The following is a 15,080-nucleotide window of genomic DNA, read 5'->3' on the forward strand; positions in this document are numbered from 1 at the left end:
GTGAAATGGTTAAGGAAGGTGCAAATGGTTTCCCTCCTCTCTCTCCCCAGTCTCATAATGACCCAAATTCATTGACCTTCACCTACACACTGTTGCATAACAATTATCCAACTAATCACATAGTTATACTTTTCATTTACTGGATATTTTATTGTAACCGTGGTTGAAGAAAACTTTCGAGCACGTTTACCGTGAGTTCGACAATTTCATAGCGTTAATGTATGCGATTGCCCTTGTGCGAACTTCGGCTATGTAAAGGACTGTCACGAGTGCTGACTAACCCTACCCATGATCCTTTTCAGGAATGCTGACTGTCAGACAACTAAATTTTCAAAATGGCGACTACTACGGATATGAAAGGAAATGTTGTTAAAATGGAGATTGACTACAGTGAAACTGTAGATAAGAGAATACCAGAGTGCGAAGCATTAGCATCCGTAAGTAGCTACCTTTTCTAACCAATTTTTTGTCTCTATATGTCCTATGTAACAACTGCATTCTGCACGTGTTGGGCGAAAACTATTCACACTTAGACATATTATTTGGTTCACGAAAAGTCTCTTTATGTATCCTTTCATCAGGATGGAAAACTCAATGAAGCCCTAGAGATTCTTTTGGCCCTCGAGAAGCAAACTCGGACGGTATGTAAAATGAGTTTTCCTTTGAGTTAATGTCCGTTGTCAATCATATTAATATTCCTCAGCTTGGGGTTAAGTTATCAGCGCAATAATAGATGATCGAAATCTTCACAGGGTTCATTTTGTCATGAATTGGTAGCTGTATGTTTCCTTGATTAGTGGGAACCAAATTTCAGAGGCCAGGTTTTGTTGAAGATGTTTAAATGCAATTAAAGCAAGTGTAAAAATCTTATCTGTCATTAAAAAAATTTAATCTAAAGAGCCATCATTTGCATTGATTAAGGTTAGAATTCATGAGATAAATGTAACAGTAAAAATTTAATACCTACATAGCTGAAAAAGGGTTGAAATCAAGTTTCTATTGAAGGAAAGTTTTGAATTCTATCTACATTGTGTTGCTTGCTACATATGTTTTTAGTTTACAATATGCATTAGTTCCTCTTTGTCTATAGGCTGCAGACATGCATTCCACAAGTCGTGTTTTAGTCTGCATAGTCCAACTCTGTTTCAAGAACAAAGACTGGAATGCACTGAATGAACATATTGTGATCCTAACAAAAAGAAGGAGTCAGCTTAAACAGGTAGAGATTTTACAATACTTAATTTGTAGTCCAAAGTTTTATACAGTGTTCTAATTGACCAAGGGAGAGGGAGACATTTTGATCAAATGTTTAAGGGAATAGTAGATATTTGGTTGTGTATTTTATGGATGGGTGCAAGAACTTAAAATCAAACCTGTATGAAGTGGTCACCCATGGGGAATGGCTGGGTGACTGGTTAATACAGGTTGACTGCTTTATACAGGTTCCATAGAATAGCTGTGTTATAAAAAACAATAGAAAACATCCTTTTATGCCCTAGTTAACCACTTAAGGAACAAAAATTCGCTCAAAAATACTACTTAAAACATGGATTAAATTTTGAGAGATCATTCCTAGTTTTATTTAAGTGGTTCTGCAATAAGTGACCATTCAATACAGGTCAAGGACAATATAAACAGGCCATAGAGACTCACTCATCAGTAACCATGACAGCTTAACCTTTTAACTCCCAGTTCAAATTTGTAATTCTCCTTACTGTCAACCATACATTTCTTATAATGTTAGTTCAGAGAATCTAGTATTGGATCAATTAATTATCCCCAAGTTGATCTTTTTCTTTATTCTTATCACTTGTCTGCTTGATATTGTATTGATATTGTAGAAGAAATTCTGTCTTGGTCACTCATGGGAGTTAAAGCATTAATAGAGGTGAAAATTACAGTGATTAAGGGGAAACAAATTTGGGGACTTTGACAACCAGCTGCAGAATACAGGGTTACTACTCAATATGGTACAGCTTAACAAATTCAGCTGTAGCTTGTTTCTCACTGTATTAGATATGTTTACAGATTTTTGTGTCATTCTTTTCAGGCTGTAACCAAAATGATCCAGGAAGCTTTTACCTATGTGGAACAAACTCCTGATCTAGAGACTAAATTGAAATTAATAGACACTCTCAGAACAGTCACTGCAGGCAAGGTAAAATTAGGTTACGCTGCTAGCATTGTAAATTTTTAACCCTTTAGTAACTTTTATTATCTGGGTAAACAGTGTAAAAGAATGTATAAATTCTCCCCATTTCCATGTAGTGCTTTCAAAGTAAGTCTGGTTCACTGTAGGAATTCAGTTTGAAATAATTTTTTTCCTATTCCTAATAAAATGTGCCACAAGAACCTGATCATCTATGATGTATTAACCTTTCCTGGTCAAAGTTCAGGGCTCTCTGATGTATTGTTACTTTAACCCTTTAACCCCCAAGATCTGATTGTTAATTGTCCTTTTTAGCTGGTACACATTCTTCTTGTTAAATTGGTTTGGTGTTAGATCTAGATGACAACTTCTAACTGATAACTTTGAGTATTCTCATCACCTGTTCGCCAGATAATGTAGACAGACAAGAGGGGTAATACAAGGCGGCTTAGCATTCATTGAGGAGAGACAGCAATACTGACAATTTGCCTTTTGTTAGGAAAAACTAGGACGAAGTTTGGCAATCATGAGCCAATAAGCTTATAAAATTTTTGACAGTAATGTTGATAGCAACATTTACTTCATTTTAGATATATGTTGAGATTGAGAGGGCCCGTCTGACAAGGATGCTTGCTAAAATAAAGGAAGACCAGGGAGATATTGCAGGTAATTTTTGTTTTACCCCATTCCCTTTCAAACCTTATGTAAGAAAGGATATCAATTGCCATGTGCACCTGTGCTTTTGTTTTTCTCTTTTCTATACTTTTTCCAGTAGTAATAATAATCTGTGGTGATAAGTACATTTAATGGACTGAAACAAATATTCATCTGTATGTATTGACTTTAATGCATTGGTTTAAACTTCATTTATTTAGGTATCTTTTTTTAGAGTTTAACTGGTGTAGATGAATTAATAAAAAAGTCTGCTTATTTAAGTCTTACTTCAAATAAAGAGTTACCATTGCCATAAATAACTGTCTCATTTTATTTCCTTTTAATTTATAGAGGCAGCCAACATCCTACAAGAGCTGCAGGTATGATAATGGAAACAAAATTATACATTTTGAAAACCAATGATGAAGCAGAGGGGTACAAGGGCATACTCCTCCAGAAAAATTTGAAATTTTAAACTCTCTGAGATATAATTTCTAGCACCATGGGACATATTTGAGTAAGCTTTGTTATCCAGACATTGATGCTAGAATAATCAGTTCAAAAATACTTATATCTCTCTTTGAGCACCAAAATGGTTTGACAGCTGGTGGGTTTCTGCCGCCTCATCGCTTCTAATGACAACCCTGTACTTTTAATTTTCAGACCAAATTGCACTCTAGTGATTTCAATCACCATTGTGTGTAGGCTGTTAGACATTTTAGACAATAAATCAAAATCAAGTAGATATAGATAAAATGTTTTTAAATAAGTTAAACCAGTTTTATTGAATGGTCTATTATTTGGAAAATTGAATAAATAAACACTTGTGAATAATAAAAATTTCCAGAATTCAATTGTGAATTTTGATGGATTGGCAAACAAGGGTCTTTTCTGAATGAAGACTGTTCAGGAATCTTGTCAGACTAACACTTTGATGGAAAGATCTTTGTTTAAGTAATTTTGATATATGGTTTAAACTTGTAGGTGGAGACATATGGGTCTATGGAAAAGAGGGAAAAAGTGGAATTCATCTTGGAGCAAATGAGATTATGTTTGGCTAAGAAGGATTACATTAGAACACAGATCATCAGTAAGAAGATCAGCCCAAAGTTTTTTGAAAATAATCAGGAACAGGATCTAAAGCTGAAGTTCTACCAGCTAATGATTGAGGTGGCACGACATGAGGGAAGCTACCTAGATATCTGTAAATACTACAGAGCTATGTTTGATACACAGTCTGTCTTAGAGGACAAAGAGAAAAAGCATGAGGTGAGTAGGGAAAATTTAAGAGGGTGACTTCTTTATCACTGTAATGAAATAAAAACAAAACGTAGCTTTAAGGCCACAGTGATAAGAAGGACAAACACCAAGACATGTCTGTAGTTAATTTAAGGAGTACTAACGTTTTTGAAAACACAGATTGTGAACAGCAACCACCACAATGTGAAAAAAGTGAATTTTTTTTTTGTTTGTTTTACAGGTGTTAAGAAATGTGGTGCTGTTTCCTTGTTCTTTCACCATATGATAATGACAATCAGATCTCATTCACCGTGTTGGGAAGAGAAAACTCTGGAGGAAATATCACTTTACAGGTATATCATGCTAAATGAGATCTGACAGGGTCAACTATCTGAATATTAGTTGTTAAATCCACATTTCTAATCTATAAACACATGCACATGGTTTTCCTGCTCTAACTTTAAATTTACACCTTCAGGGGCACGAAAACCCAGGGTATCAGCAGATCTCCCCAAGCACAATGAGCTCTTTCCTTTTAATACCATGAAATATCTTAAGTCATAAGTCAGTTATTCATGTTATTTTCTCAATCATGTGGTCATTTGAATAACATTGACTTGGTGTTTTTGAGCAGACAATCATTTGGTAGAAAAAATGTGACATATTTGCTAATTTGGTTTTATCCACTGAGTTTGTAATATGTAAATTGGCCACCACAAAGAGTTTCCAAAGTTGACTTTTCAAGCATTGACCCCTTGTCAGAGCGATTAGAGGAATGTGGGTTGTGTGTAGTTTATGTAAAGAAGGATGGAGCTGTGCTATTGGTGGGAACATGATAACATAAAAACTCAATAATAAATTAGGTGAATGAAAAGCATTTGTTGATGCCATGGGGATTAAGAGTGCTAATTAAAAGATAAATTTTTGTTCTAGAGTTTTGTAGCTTTCCAAACTGTGTAGATGTAGGGAGAGGCTGCAAATGTAGGTAAAGGCTAATTCACTGAGGCATGAAATGTCAAAAAGGAGCATATAAGGGACTTCTCCCAAATGATCAGAACCCTGATCTTTCAGTCTGTCAGTTTATTGTCAGGGTCAGTTGCAATTGTAACTAGTCCTTTTGACATTCATCAAGATATTGCCAATCTTCGATGTGGGAAGTGAGGGAGGGAGGGGAGGGGAGGGGAGGGGACTTGACTTTGCTACATTAAGTTAATTGTATTTTTACAACCAATCTACAATTTTGTTTGTGTATGATCTATCTATTAGAGATCTCCTGAAATGCTTCACCACAGCTGAACTTATGCGTTGGTCTTACATAAAAGAGGTTTATGAAGCTGAACTAAGAACAGGTCCATCTGCAACTGGTGTGTTTGAGGAACACACAGATGAAGGCAAAAAGCGCTGGGAAGACTTACAAAAACGGGTTTGTTGAACATGTGAGTTTTGATTGTTTTTTTTCATTTGAAGGTATTTCTTTGTTATGATTTCACTTGATGCTTATGTTAATTCTCCCCTCTAGCTGCTTCACAGTTCCCTGTAAATTAGTTATGAGAATTTGGTGTAAGATCAAGATAACAACTTTTGCCTGATAGGTTTCAATATTCTCATATCCTGTTTGCTGGATAATGTGTGAATATTAAAGGGAGAAGTTAAATGTAAAGACTTCAGGTAATTTTAAGCTTATAAATGTGAGTGTTTGATCGTTTTTTTTTAACAGAATATCCGGGTCATGGCCAAGTACTACACCAGAATAACACTAAGAAGAATGAGCCAGTTGTTGGACTTAACTGTTGATGTAAGTTTACGTTGTAGATGTTATAAAATGAATGCAAAATTGTTCTAAAAAGTGGCATAAAATGTTGCGCTTTGTCATCAATTGAAGCAAACAGGCCCAATCCTCTCATAGCTGAATCCAATCTTGTCCTATGCCTGCATAGCGCGATCTTTTTTTCCAGACATCCTCTCATTAACTTCAGTGAAACAGCAACTGATATAGGTCTCCGAAGCCTGTGTAATGTTTGAGGAAATAATTATGACAAAATTAATCATGATGAGTTAAATCAATCTGAATGAGTACTTCTAATCTCAAATTATGTACTATTACATCAAGGCTGTAGACTTCAATATCCATCTATGGAATTTTTTGTTTTTCTTTGAAGTGTTAAGAATTGGAACGGAAGTGAAAAGAACGATTAAGTGTCACTATTACCCCAGCTAACCCAATTTTTTTATCCTGTTTCAGGAGACTGAACTGTTCCTCTCTGAGTTAGTGGTGTCCAAAACAGTTTTTTGCCAGAATTGACCGCCCTGCAGGCATCGTTACGTTCAGTGCACACAAGGAATCTATGAGATTCTTAATGAATGGTCTCACAACCTCAACACTCTGATGCAGCTTCTCAATCGCACAACTCATCTCATTACCAAGGAAGAAATGGTGCACAAACTTGTACAAATGTAACTTATTCTGTGTTTGACTGAGACCATGTCTGTTACTATTTCAATTTTATACAGTCCAATAGTTGTCTTGTGCTAGTCAATAAAAAGTGTAAAACATAGATGATATTCTCTGTACTTTCCCATTCGTTGGATATTTAACTACTTACACTTTTTAAACGACTCATTCACGACGTTAACAGGAAGCACTAAATAGAACGAGACCCAATCGTTACCGAAAGTGCGAAATGTCAATCGCCACTCATATTTTGGTATTTCTTTTTCTGTTCTCTCCTGAGGAAAGAAGAGATGATGCCTTGGTTGTGATGTTAATTATTATCGAGATTTCTCCCGCCCTAATTTTTCCTGAGCGACATCAGCTTTATTATGCTGAGGATTTGATCTCCGATAGTCTATCACTGGGTTCTCATGTCGCCTTCCGGGAGAGTCACCCGGGAAAGCCCTAAGCAAGCTTTTTTCCTAGGTTGAAGAAACGTATGGAAGAAAAATAGCTTGTAAAAGCAGTTAACAATGGTACTTACGGTATCGGAATTTGGGAACAAAGCGGAAAAAATCCTTATCATTAGTTACAGCAATCAAGTCCATCATTTCATAATTACTTCTGCGTATGTGGGATGTTTATGCCAAGTTTCTAATGACATAATCAAAAGCGGTTTTGTACCATTTAAATTCTCTCGGGACTATAGCCATGATATCAGGCATAGAAATGATCGGAAAGGATGAAAATTATTTTGTTGTGAAAGTTATTCAGAGTATATTTTGGTCCGTTTGCTCGGTTGTTTGTTTTTGTGCGTTGCGGACGTTTTTTGTTCTGCAAATATGGAGCGCCCTGTGATATTTACACCAAATCACTGTTTTGAAACGGTACAGCTGACCGAGGACAACGAGCTACGTCAACATGGCGATTTCACCGAGCAAACTAGGCAAGAAGACGTTACAGAGGTTTCACTACGCAAACCAACCGTAAGATCAAGGTAAGCAGAGTCCCTTCTCATCAGACCCGTAGGTTTTGTTACTACATGCCTTACAATAGAATTTTTACAGTGACAGGATCACACATTACTACTCAATTTGAAGTATTAAAAATTTAATCAAAGTTAGGACCCCCCAATAAAAAAATTCCTGGATGTCCTCTTGTTTTCCTTTCTAAAAGAAATGTCTTTTAACAAGTATTTACATTTCATCTCAATTGCTTGGAGCCTCTTCTTTAAACCTGACATGACTCCAAGCTGTGTTTATTTAAACCTTGGCTTTGTGAATTGTCAGTGTGAACAACAACACTAATTTTACATTCTCACCCAATTTCATTGTTTTGCATGCTGATTATGTACGTATAATGCTAATTTAGTTCAATTTTTTGCTTTCACAGTGTTTAATTAGTAACATTCACCACGCTTTTTTTTGCATGCAGTACTGACAAATACTTCAAACACAATCATTGATATTCCAAAAAGATTGCTGTTTTCTGTATCCAAATTGAAGGCAGCTTGTAGGTTACTGAATTCTGTTTAATTTTTGTCTCCTGGTACCATTCTCTTCACTATTAAAAAAATTCCAAAACCTCTTTTAATAACAAGCCTTACAAATTATTCACTGTCAACCACAAATAATTAAATAAAGGGGTAAGTTTCTAAAGAAACTGTGGTGCGCTGCGTCGGTGGGAGAGTATAGCAGGTAATTTAGTGTTAACAACTGGGTTGAAAACGTAATTAGCCACCGTAAAGGGTAAAAAACGTCAGATTTTTACCCTTTACGGTGGCTAATTTACGTTTTCACCCATTTGTTAACACTAAATTACCTGCCACAAATACTTAAAGTTGTGTAAACAGAGCGTTTTGAAAACATAAGCTTTGGATTATTGAGTCCACCTCAAGATGTACATTTATGAAAGGCATTGAATTAGACCGAGTTATTTATATTCCCGTCTAAAATAAAATTCTCTAGCGGTGTCAGACATTCTCTTTATCAACCGCTGGATTTCTCGGTGCGAAAATCCTTCCATCATGATAAATTCAACTTGTGCATTTTGCTGGACTTTTACCCACAATGTTCGAATTGGAAAACCTTCGCTCGACCTACATCGTTAATTGCGTTTTTAATGTGTTTAGATCATAAACATAATGATGAACATCGCGACAATCTATGCGTTACGTAAAGTTTCTTCGTTACCGCAAACTTTGAAAACATTGCTTCTCAGTCTGGCTGTTTCTGATGTTGGTGTGGGCTTATTAGGGCAGCCGCTGTACATTCTCACGCTGATCAAGTGGTTACAACAAAACCCTCCTAGCTGCTACATTTACAGGCTTTTGGACTTGACAAGTATTTTGTTTTCTGAAGCTTCCTTCCTAGGAGTGGTAGTTGTAAGTGTAGACAGGTTTTTAGCTCTTCATCTTCATCTGAGATACTAGGAACTTGTGACTGACAGGCTTGTTGTTGTGGCGGTGAATCGTTTGGATTCTAAGCGCGTTCTTCTCTTTTCTGGCGTTTTCGGGATTTATTTTTATCCAAAGCGTAATATCTTTCGTCGTTGGGTTTATTGGTCTCTTTATAACAACAATAATTTATCTCCAGATTTATGTAATTGTGCGACGGCACAACAATCAGATTCAAGCCCTCCAAGTGCAACAGCAGACTGAAGAGGTAATGAACTTTGCTAGCGTCATAAAGTCTACAGTTTGTGTATTCTGTGTGCATGTCGTCTTTTTTGTGCTGTTATCTACCTCCCTTTTACTTTCCGTGGCCTCCATCGTCATTGTTCCGGGTATTGCTTTTAGAAATGTTTTCTTTACTCGTTGACCCTCACATTTCTGAATTCATCTCTGAATCCGGTTGTTTTTTGTTGGAAGATGGGCCACGTCGACACGCTATCATGGACTTACTACAGAACATAGCTCGAAATAGAAACCAGGCGTCGTAGTTATAAAGTCTAATCGAGCCGTTTTTGATCGAGTGTTCTAAAACCAAAACGAAAGTTATCAACTGCATTACAGCCAATCAGAGCAAAGGAATATCACGTGCAGCCAATGGGTGTGTGCTGACATACGCTGGTACAGTGCATTTGATTTTCTCCAGGCAGTGTGGTTTCGTCAAGCCTGTTATTTTCGATCGATTTTCATCGTTATATAAAGGACTCAGTAGTTTCCACCCCGTAAAACTAATTCACATCAAACTTTGTTCAGTCGTATGATCCCATAGGAATAAAATCAACGGCTCTGCAAACGCAAGTAGAACAGTCTGATGAATTGGCCTATTTTGCAAGTGTCGTGGAATCTGCTGCAGGTACATTTTAACCTGTATCTCATATTCTAAATCTATATTTACGTCATTGTGCCGTTAATTGTCTTCACCTCAATTGGCGAGAGCATCGCCTTTAAGAGATATGGGTCGAGAAATTGATTCTTGTATTCCTCAATTTTCTTTGGTTCGTGAGACTTGTTGCGGAAAAGGGGACGCTTAGTATACGCTCTCAGGACGTCATGGACATATTGCGGAACAAAAATACCAGTAAGTTTGAATGATAGGGATAGGCAAGCTCTATTGATGTCAAAATTTCAACGTCTTTTGTAAAGCATTCTTGGTCACACTCAGTCTTAGGCGGTTACACGGAGGGAAACCTAGTGTCCTTTACAGCTGCTCATTGGGATGTCACGTAACGCCCAAACCAAAGTAATTACAAAGCCTATAAGACCCAAAGGTAAATGTCATAAGGAACCAATGACAACTCGAATGATAAACGAGCAAACTACTGCCTGAAGCGCGGGAAAACGCGGGTGACCAAGCCGCGGTGGTTACAGTTTCGCATCTGATTGGTTGAAGGGGTGGTTCGAGTTCTCAGTCAACCAATTAGAGAGCGAAGTGAAGAGAGACCAATGCAATACGGAATTACTTTCCACTCTCAGTTTATAATTGCTCCAATTGCAGGTTGACGGTCAGAATTAATTAGTACTTTGAGCTATTCGGGCGCTTATCCTTCCGTCGGTCTCTGATGGGCACTCATGTTAACTTCAGGCTGATTAGACTTAAAAGTAAATATTTGCAGTGATCTACGACTCCTGGAACCTTCTCCGGACATTTCTAAAACCACAGTGTGGTACCGTCGGATATTGAACGCAATTTCTTTTTTTCGGTAGATTTCCCGTTTTCAGCCCTATTGTTGTCTATTTAAGGACGCTTGAGCCAGTCAATATGAAAAACACACGGCTCCCGGAATAACCGATGACGCTGCTAAAGACGTCGTTATGACTTTCATTTCCGTTGTTTTGTAATAAAAAGTTAGGGACTCCGGGATACCGCGCCAGATACCAATATTGACTGTTTCAATTTGTTTGCTAAAAGGATCTAAACTTTCATTTCGGTCTTATCAATTTGGCGATTTGCGACCGTTTACGCGCCCTTTTGCTGTTTGTTTGTTTGTTTTTTTGCTCATTTAGATGCGTGGAGTTCAAAACCTTCGCACTTATTTAACAGAAGAATGCAGCGTTTTATTTTTATCTAATGTTTTATGCGTTATTGCCTAAGGAATCGTGCTAATATTATCGTAGTAATGGGTTCTCAAGTGCCACTACTCAAAACAGAAACACGGTACAAGAAATTGACGCTCTCTTCTTAAATAGTATTTTAATTTACCTGTGCTTTGATTTTGGAGTGTTTCTTTCAGCTTCATTGCGATTTACTTTTGAGGTGCTTCTGGTGTGTCATTTTATCTCCGAAGCAAAACTTGTGAGAACTCTTTACTTAAAATTCTCGCTGTTTATTTGAATTTATATTGCGACTCGACATTTTAGTTGGTTAATAACTGTCTGTTTGTTTTTTTTTTGTGGTAAGTTTGTTTTGTCCAATTTTTCCTTCATTAAGTTTATAAATTATAAAAATCTCAATTGTTCCTAAATCAAAAAATAGGCGGTCCACACAACAAAAGCTTGTGGAGCTTTATCCCGGCAAAGTCTTATCAAAATCTCAGTTTAGTCTTCTAGGTTTTCTTTCTTTTTCTTCGCGGTCCGGACATGACCTGCAGGTATTTTTTCCAACCATCTGCATAAGAATTGTCCTCCTCACTCTAGTGGGTGTATTTCACAAATTGGGGAAAAGGGCACCACAACGATAAAACTATAGCCAACAGTTACGAAGAAAACGGCCATCAAAACGAAATGATTTTGAGGAAAAATTTAATGATTTGGATCACAGGCGTATTATCTGGTTTTTTAACGGTAGTAAGATTTAGATCGAAAAAGCACTTCGCATTTAAATCATAGTAACCTTTTTATTAGCGTTTTTGAAGGTATTGAACCTTTAAAAGGTCTAGTCTATGAAATAGTAATACCACGTAACCAAATGAGCTATTTGTCATGTCCGAAAAAAAAATTGAACAGAACTTTGGGGAAAACTGAATTCAACCGCCATTTCATTTTTGTCCAAAGAGCAATTAAACCGTTTGGTTAATTTGGTCATTTTGTTATTTGCTCTGGAACTTCATAGGACTCTGTCTTACTATCAGTCGGGTGATATTGTCAGAGGCTTATGTCCACATTATGGACATGATCTCTCAGAATTCGACTTTGCGAAAGTTTTAATGCATCATATAGCGTGACCGTCACTACTGAAAGTTGACCATCTTCTCCGTTCAGATTACATCACTCAAACTGTAGTTTAAACGTTTATTGTCGCAATCCCGCGGAATCATGCTCAACATTGTAACTATCCACGGCGATTCGAAAAAAACGTCTTCGTTGCCAAAGACTCTGAAACATTTTGCTTTTAGTCTAGCCTGTTTCCGACATGGAGTTGGTTGTAATTGTTCAGCGTATGATAAGTCAAATAACTGCCGTTTTTACATTTCACTCTTGATCAGAACCTGCTGGACAAGATCCCCTAGCTGCAACACGTACACACATGTTTGGGATCACGTTGGGTTTTGGTTTTCTATTGCTTCGTTCCTGGGTGTTGTGGCCTGTAAGTGTAGACAGGTTCTTAGCTGTTCATCTTACCTCACGTCAGAGTTACCAGGAACTTGTGACTCACAAGCGTTTGGGTGGGGGTTATTGCTGTGGCTGATTCTTAATCTGGCTTGCTAAGTGTATTTCTTACATCAATTGATCCTTCTGGGTTTCCGTTTTTCTAGTACACTCGATATTTGTTAATCATTTTTGGATTGATCGTTTTTCCCACTGTCACAACAACAGTCTACGTTAAAAAGTTATCAGACTGTTAGACACCACAAGAAACCGATCATGTCCCTTGCAAACCGTGTACCACAGGTGGAACCATTGGTGAGATGTCAAATATGGTCAGCGTCCTAAAGTCTGCAGTGCGGCATATATCTACATGTATCTCGTAATTTGTGGCTTGTTATTTACCCTTACTTTGGTGTGTTTTGGGTGTTAGCTGACACAACTGTGGACAAGTGAACTACTCCTCCTATCAAGAAGGCCTCTACCTCTTCCGTTCTCCGTATAACCATTTTTTTCTGAATTCATCTCTGAACCCCGTATTTTACTGCTGGAAGCTGAGACACATTCCTACATACTATCATGGACATTATGCGGGACCATGCCCTGGAACAGAAACACGTATACTCAACTTGGCATCGAGTCGGTCACACACGGAGAGTGTTCAGGATGAGGTTCAATATGTAGTATGTTGCGAGGATTTGCTTGAATGAAGTAAGAAAATGACAGACACTAAGGGATGCGAGATTATCTCAATGCGACAATGCAAAGAGTGTTCGAAACCTACTTTTTCGTAGCGAGACTTACATTTCAACTTTTTCCTAGATTTCATTAGGTAAAAATCTTAAGAATAGCCTCGACGAAACCTGTCTAATTTCATTAGCTATTAAAGAAGAAGTAACTTGGTAAGAAACTGTCGGAATTATGGTGATCTTCCTTGCTTTTTGTTTGTAAGCCGTTTACGGACGATTAGTTTTAAGAAGCTGGGAAAGTGATGGGAAGTTGAAAAAAGAAGACGCTCACCTAACGTTTTCGAACGGAAATAATGGTCCTTTTTGGCTGAGTGATTTGCCCTCATACTTCCGCTTTTTCATTGCCAAGTGTTCATTTAATTAAGAAAATCGTTCAATTTCGAGTGTAATCGTCGGATTAATCCGCTGCCTCAATGGCTTGTTTACAAATTACTGTCAGACAGTTTTCCAAGGTGCAATAACAAAGAGGGTCGAAGTCGCCACACGAGCCTTGTAAAATACTAAGGAGGTCTGTTGAACAGTGTCGTCCAAATCAACCTCGAATTGAAAAATTGTTCTTTTTGCAAATATTGAGGAACGACAGGCAATATTTTGACTGATAGTTGTGGGTAAAACTTCAAGGTTTTCCTGCTGTTATGAGAATTGGGTGTTTTAAAACCTTTAGTTTTTCTTTTAATTTTCTCTGTTTCAAGTATCCAACAAACTTAGAATTAAACAGTTTTTTCTTCAACTTGTTAGAGTTAAAACTTGTATTTGACCCTTATAATATTTTACTAACAACGGGGCCCTTTAGTGAGTGTTTATCGAGAATGGCTTAACTTTTGAGTAATTAAAAAAATTGTGTTTTCTTCCGTAATGAAGCTGTGAATGTTTTTTTTCATGAAAGAGTCAGATAGTCATCGGCAAATTGTCTCTCAGGTTTTGTTATGTAAACAGTCTCTCCTGAAATCGCAGCCGGCAGGTCACTGCTTGGTTAAATTCACAGAAGGAAAGGAAGCCCTTCCTAAATAACGAACCAAAATTTAGATTTTTTCTTTTCCAGCCGTAATTATTACTTAGAGAAAGAAACTGGGTCCTGCACCGGAACATATGGCCAATCATAAAACCAACTCACCTCTGAGTTTGTCAAGTGGGTATACTGACGAACGCAACGCGGGTTTTTCATTTCAGCTAAAACAGCTGGGACTTCTCATATATATTGATAACTTGTTTTTTTTTTTTCTTCCTTTTATTAAGTAATATAACACACTTTCTATCGGTTTACCCGCCGCATTAAACTCACGCCGCCACGCGGGATGTCCTGAAAATCAGCGAGAAACGTATGGTGAATTTACAAGCCGAGCACTAAGAACTGCTTTAATCTCTGCCATTAAAGATCGCGGACCGTCCACAAGCGAAACCCTACAATCTAAAAAAGTGCTCACGTATTAAATCCAAATAAAAAATGCTAGGTCGGTGTGAGAGCTTCCTGTGACGTAGCGTGATGGGCTAAGACCGGGCATGAATCAAAGCAAGCGAGAAACGCGTTCTCTGCTCTCCCTAGCGCGTGTTACCTGATTTAACTCGCGATGCCTCACACCGCAGACATGGAAGAACAGAATGCGCCTTTCACTACTTTTCCGAATTCTACAACTGAAATAATTATGTATTCAGCTTTTGATTCTGATGTGATCTAGCGCAGACATCACATCCGTGCCATTACCGCCTGTTGGTTTGGTAGCTCAGTAACAGTGATTTAATTAAAATCGCTGGAAGAACCCGTACCAAAATAAAATAAAAGCGAAATCCTGACAGGCGTTTTGATCGGTACTACCTGATTGGTAAGATTAGCCCATCTTTTCCTGCTAGGAATTGTATGGTAAGCGAACTTACAAGAGCTCGTAAAAA

The 15,080-nt window shown here is 37.5% G+C and overlaps 1 protein-coding gene across 1 annotated transcript; it reads left to right on the forward strand.

Moving 5' to 3' along the window:
• The first annotated feature begins 299 nt into the window (after positions 1–299).
• Positions 300–6,597, forward strand: LOC131795501 (26S proteasome non-ATPase regulatory subunit 12-like). The gene is given in 17 exon segments (XM_059113087.2): positions 300–437; positions 582–641; positions 1,091–1,219; positions 2,051–2,158; positions 2,740–2,815; positions 3,155–3,183; positions 3,788–4,072; positions 4,284–4,304; positions 4,306–4,330; positions 4,333–4,359; positions 4,362–4,395; positions 5,309–5,468; positions 5,470–5,478; positions 5,760–5,837; positions 6,285–6,329; positions 6,331–6,385; positions 6,388–6,597. Coding segments are annotated over 17 exon segments (1,356 nt in total). The 5' UTR covers positions 300–335; the 3' UTR covers positions 6,501–6,597.
• Positions 6,598–15,080: the final 8,483 nt, after the last annotated feature.

Source organism: Pocillopora verrucosa, chromosome 8 (genome assembly GCF_036669915.1).
Source record: "Pocillopora verrucosa isolate sample1 chromosome 8, ASM3666991v2, whole genome shotgun sequence".
NCBI lineage: Eukaryota > Metazoa > Cnidaria > Anthozoa > Scleractinia > Pocilloporidae > Pocillopora > Pocillopora verrucosa.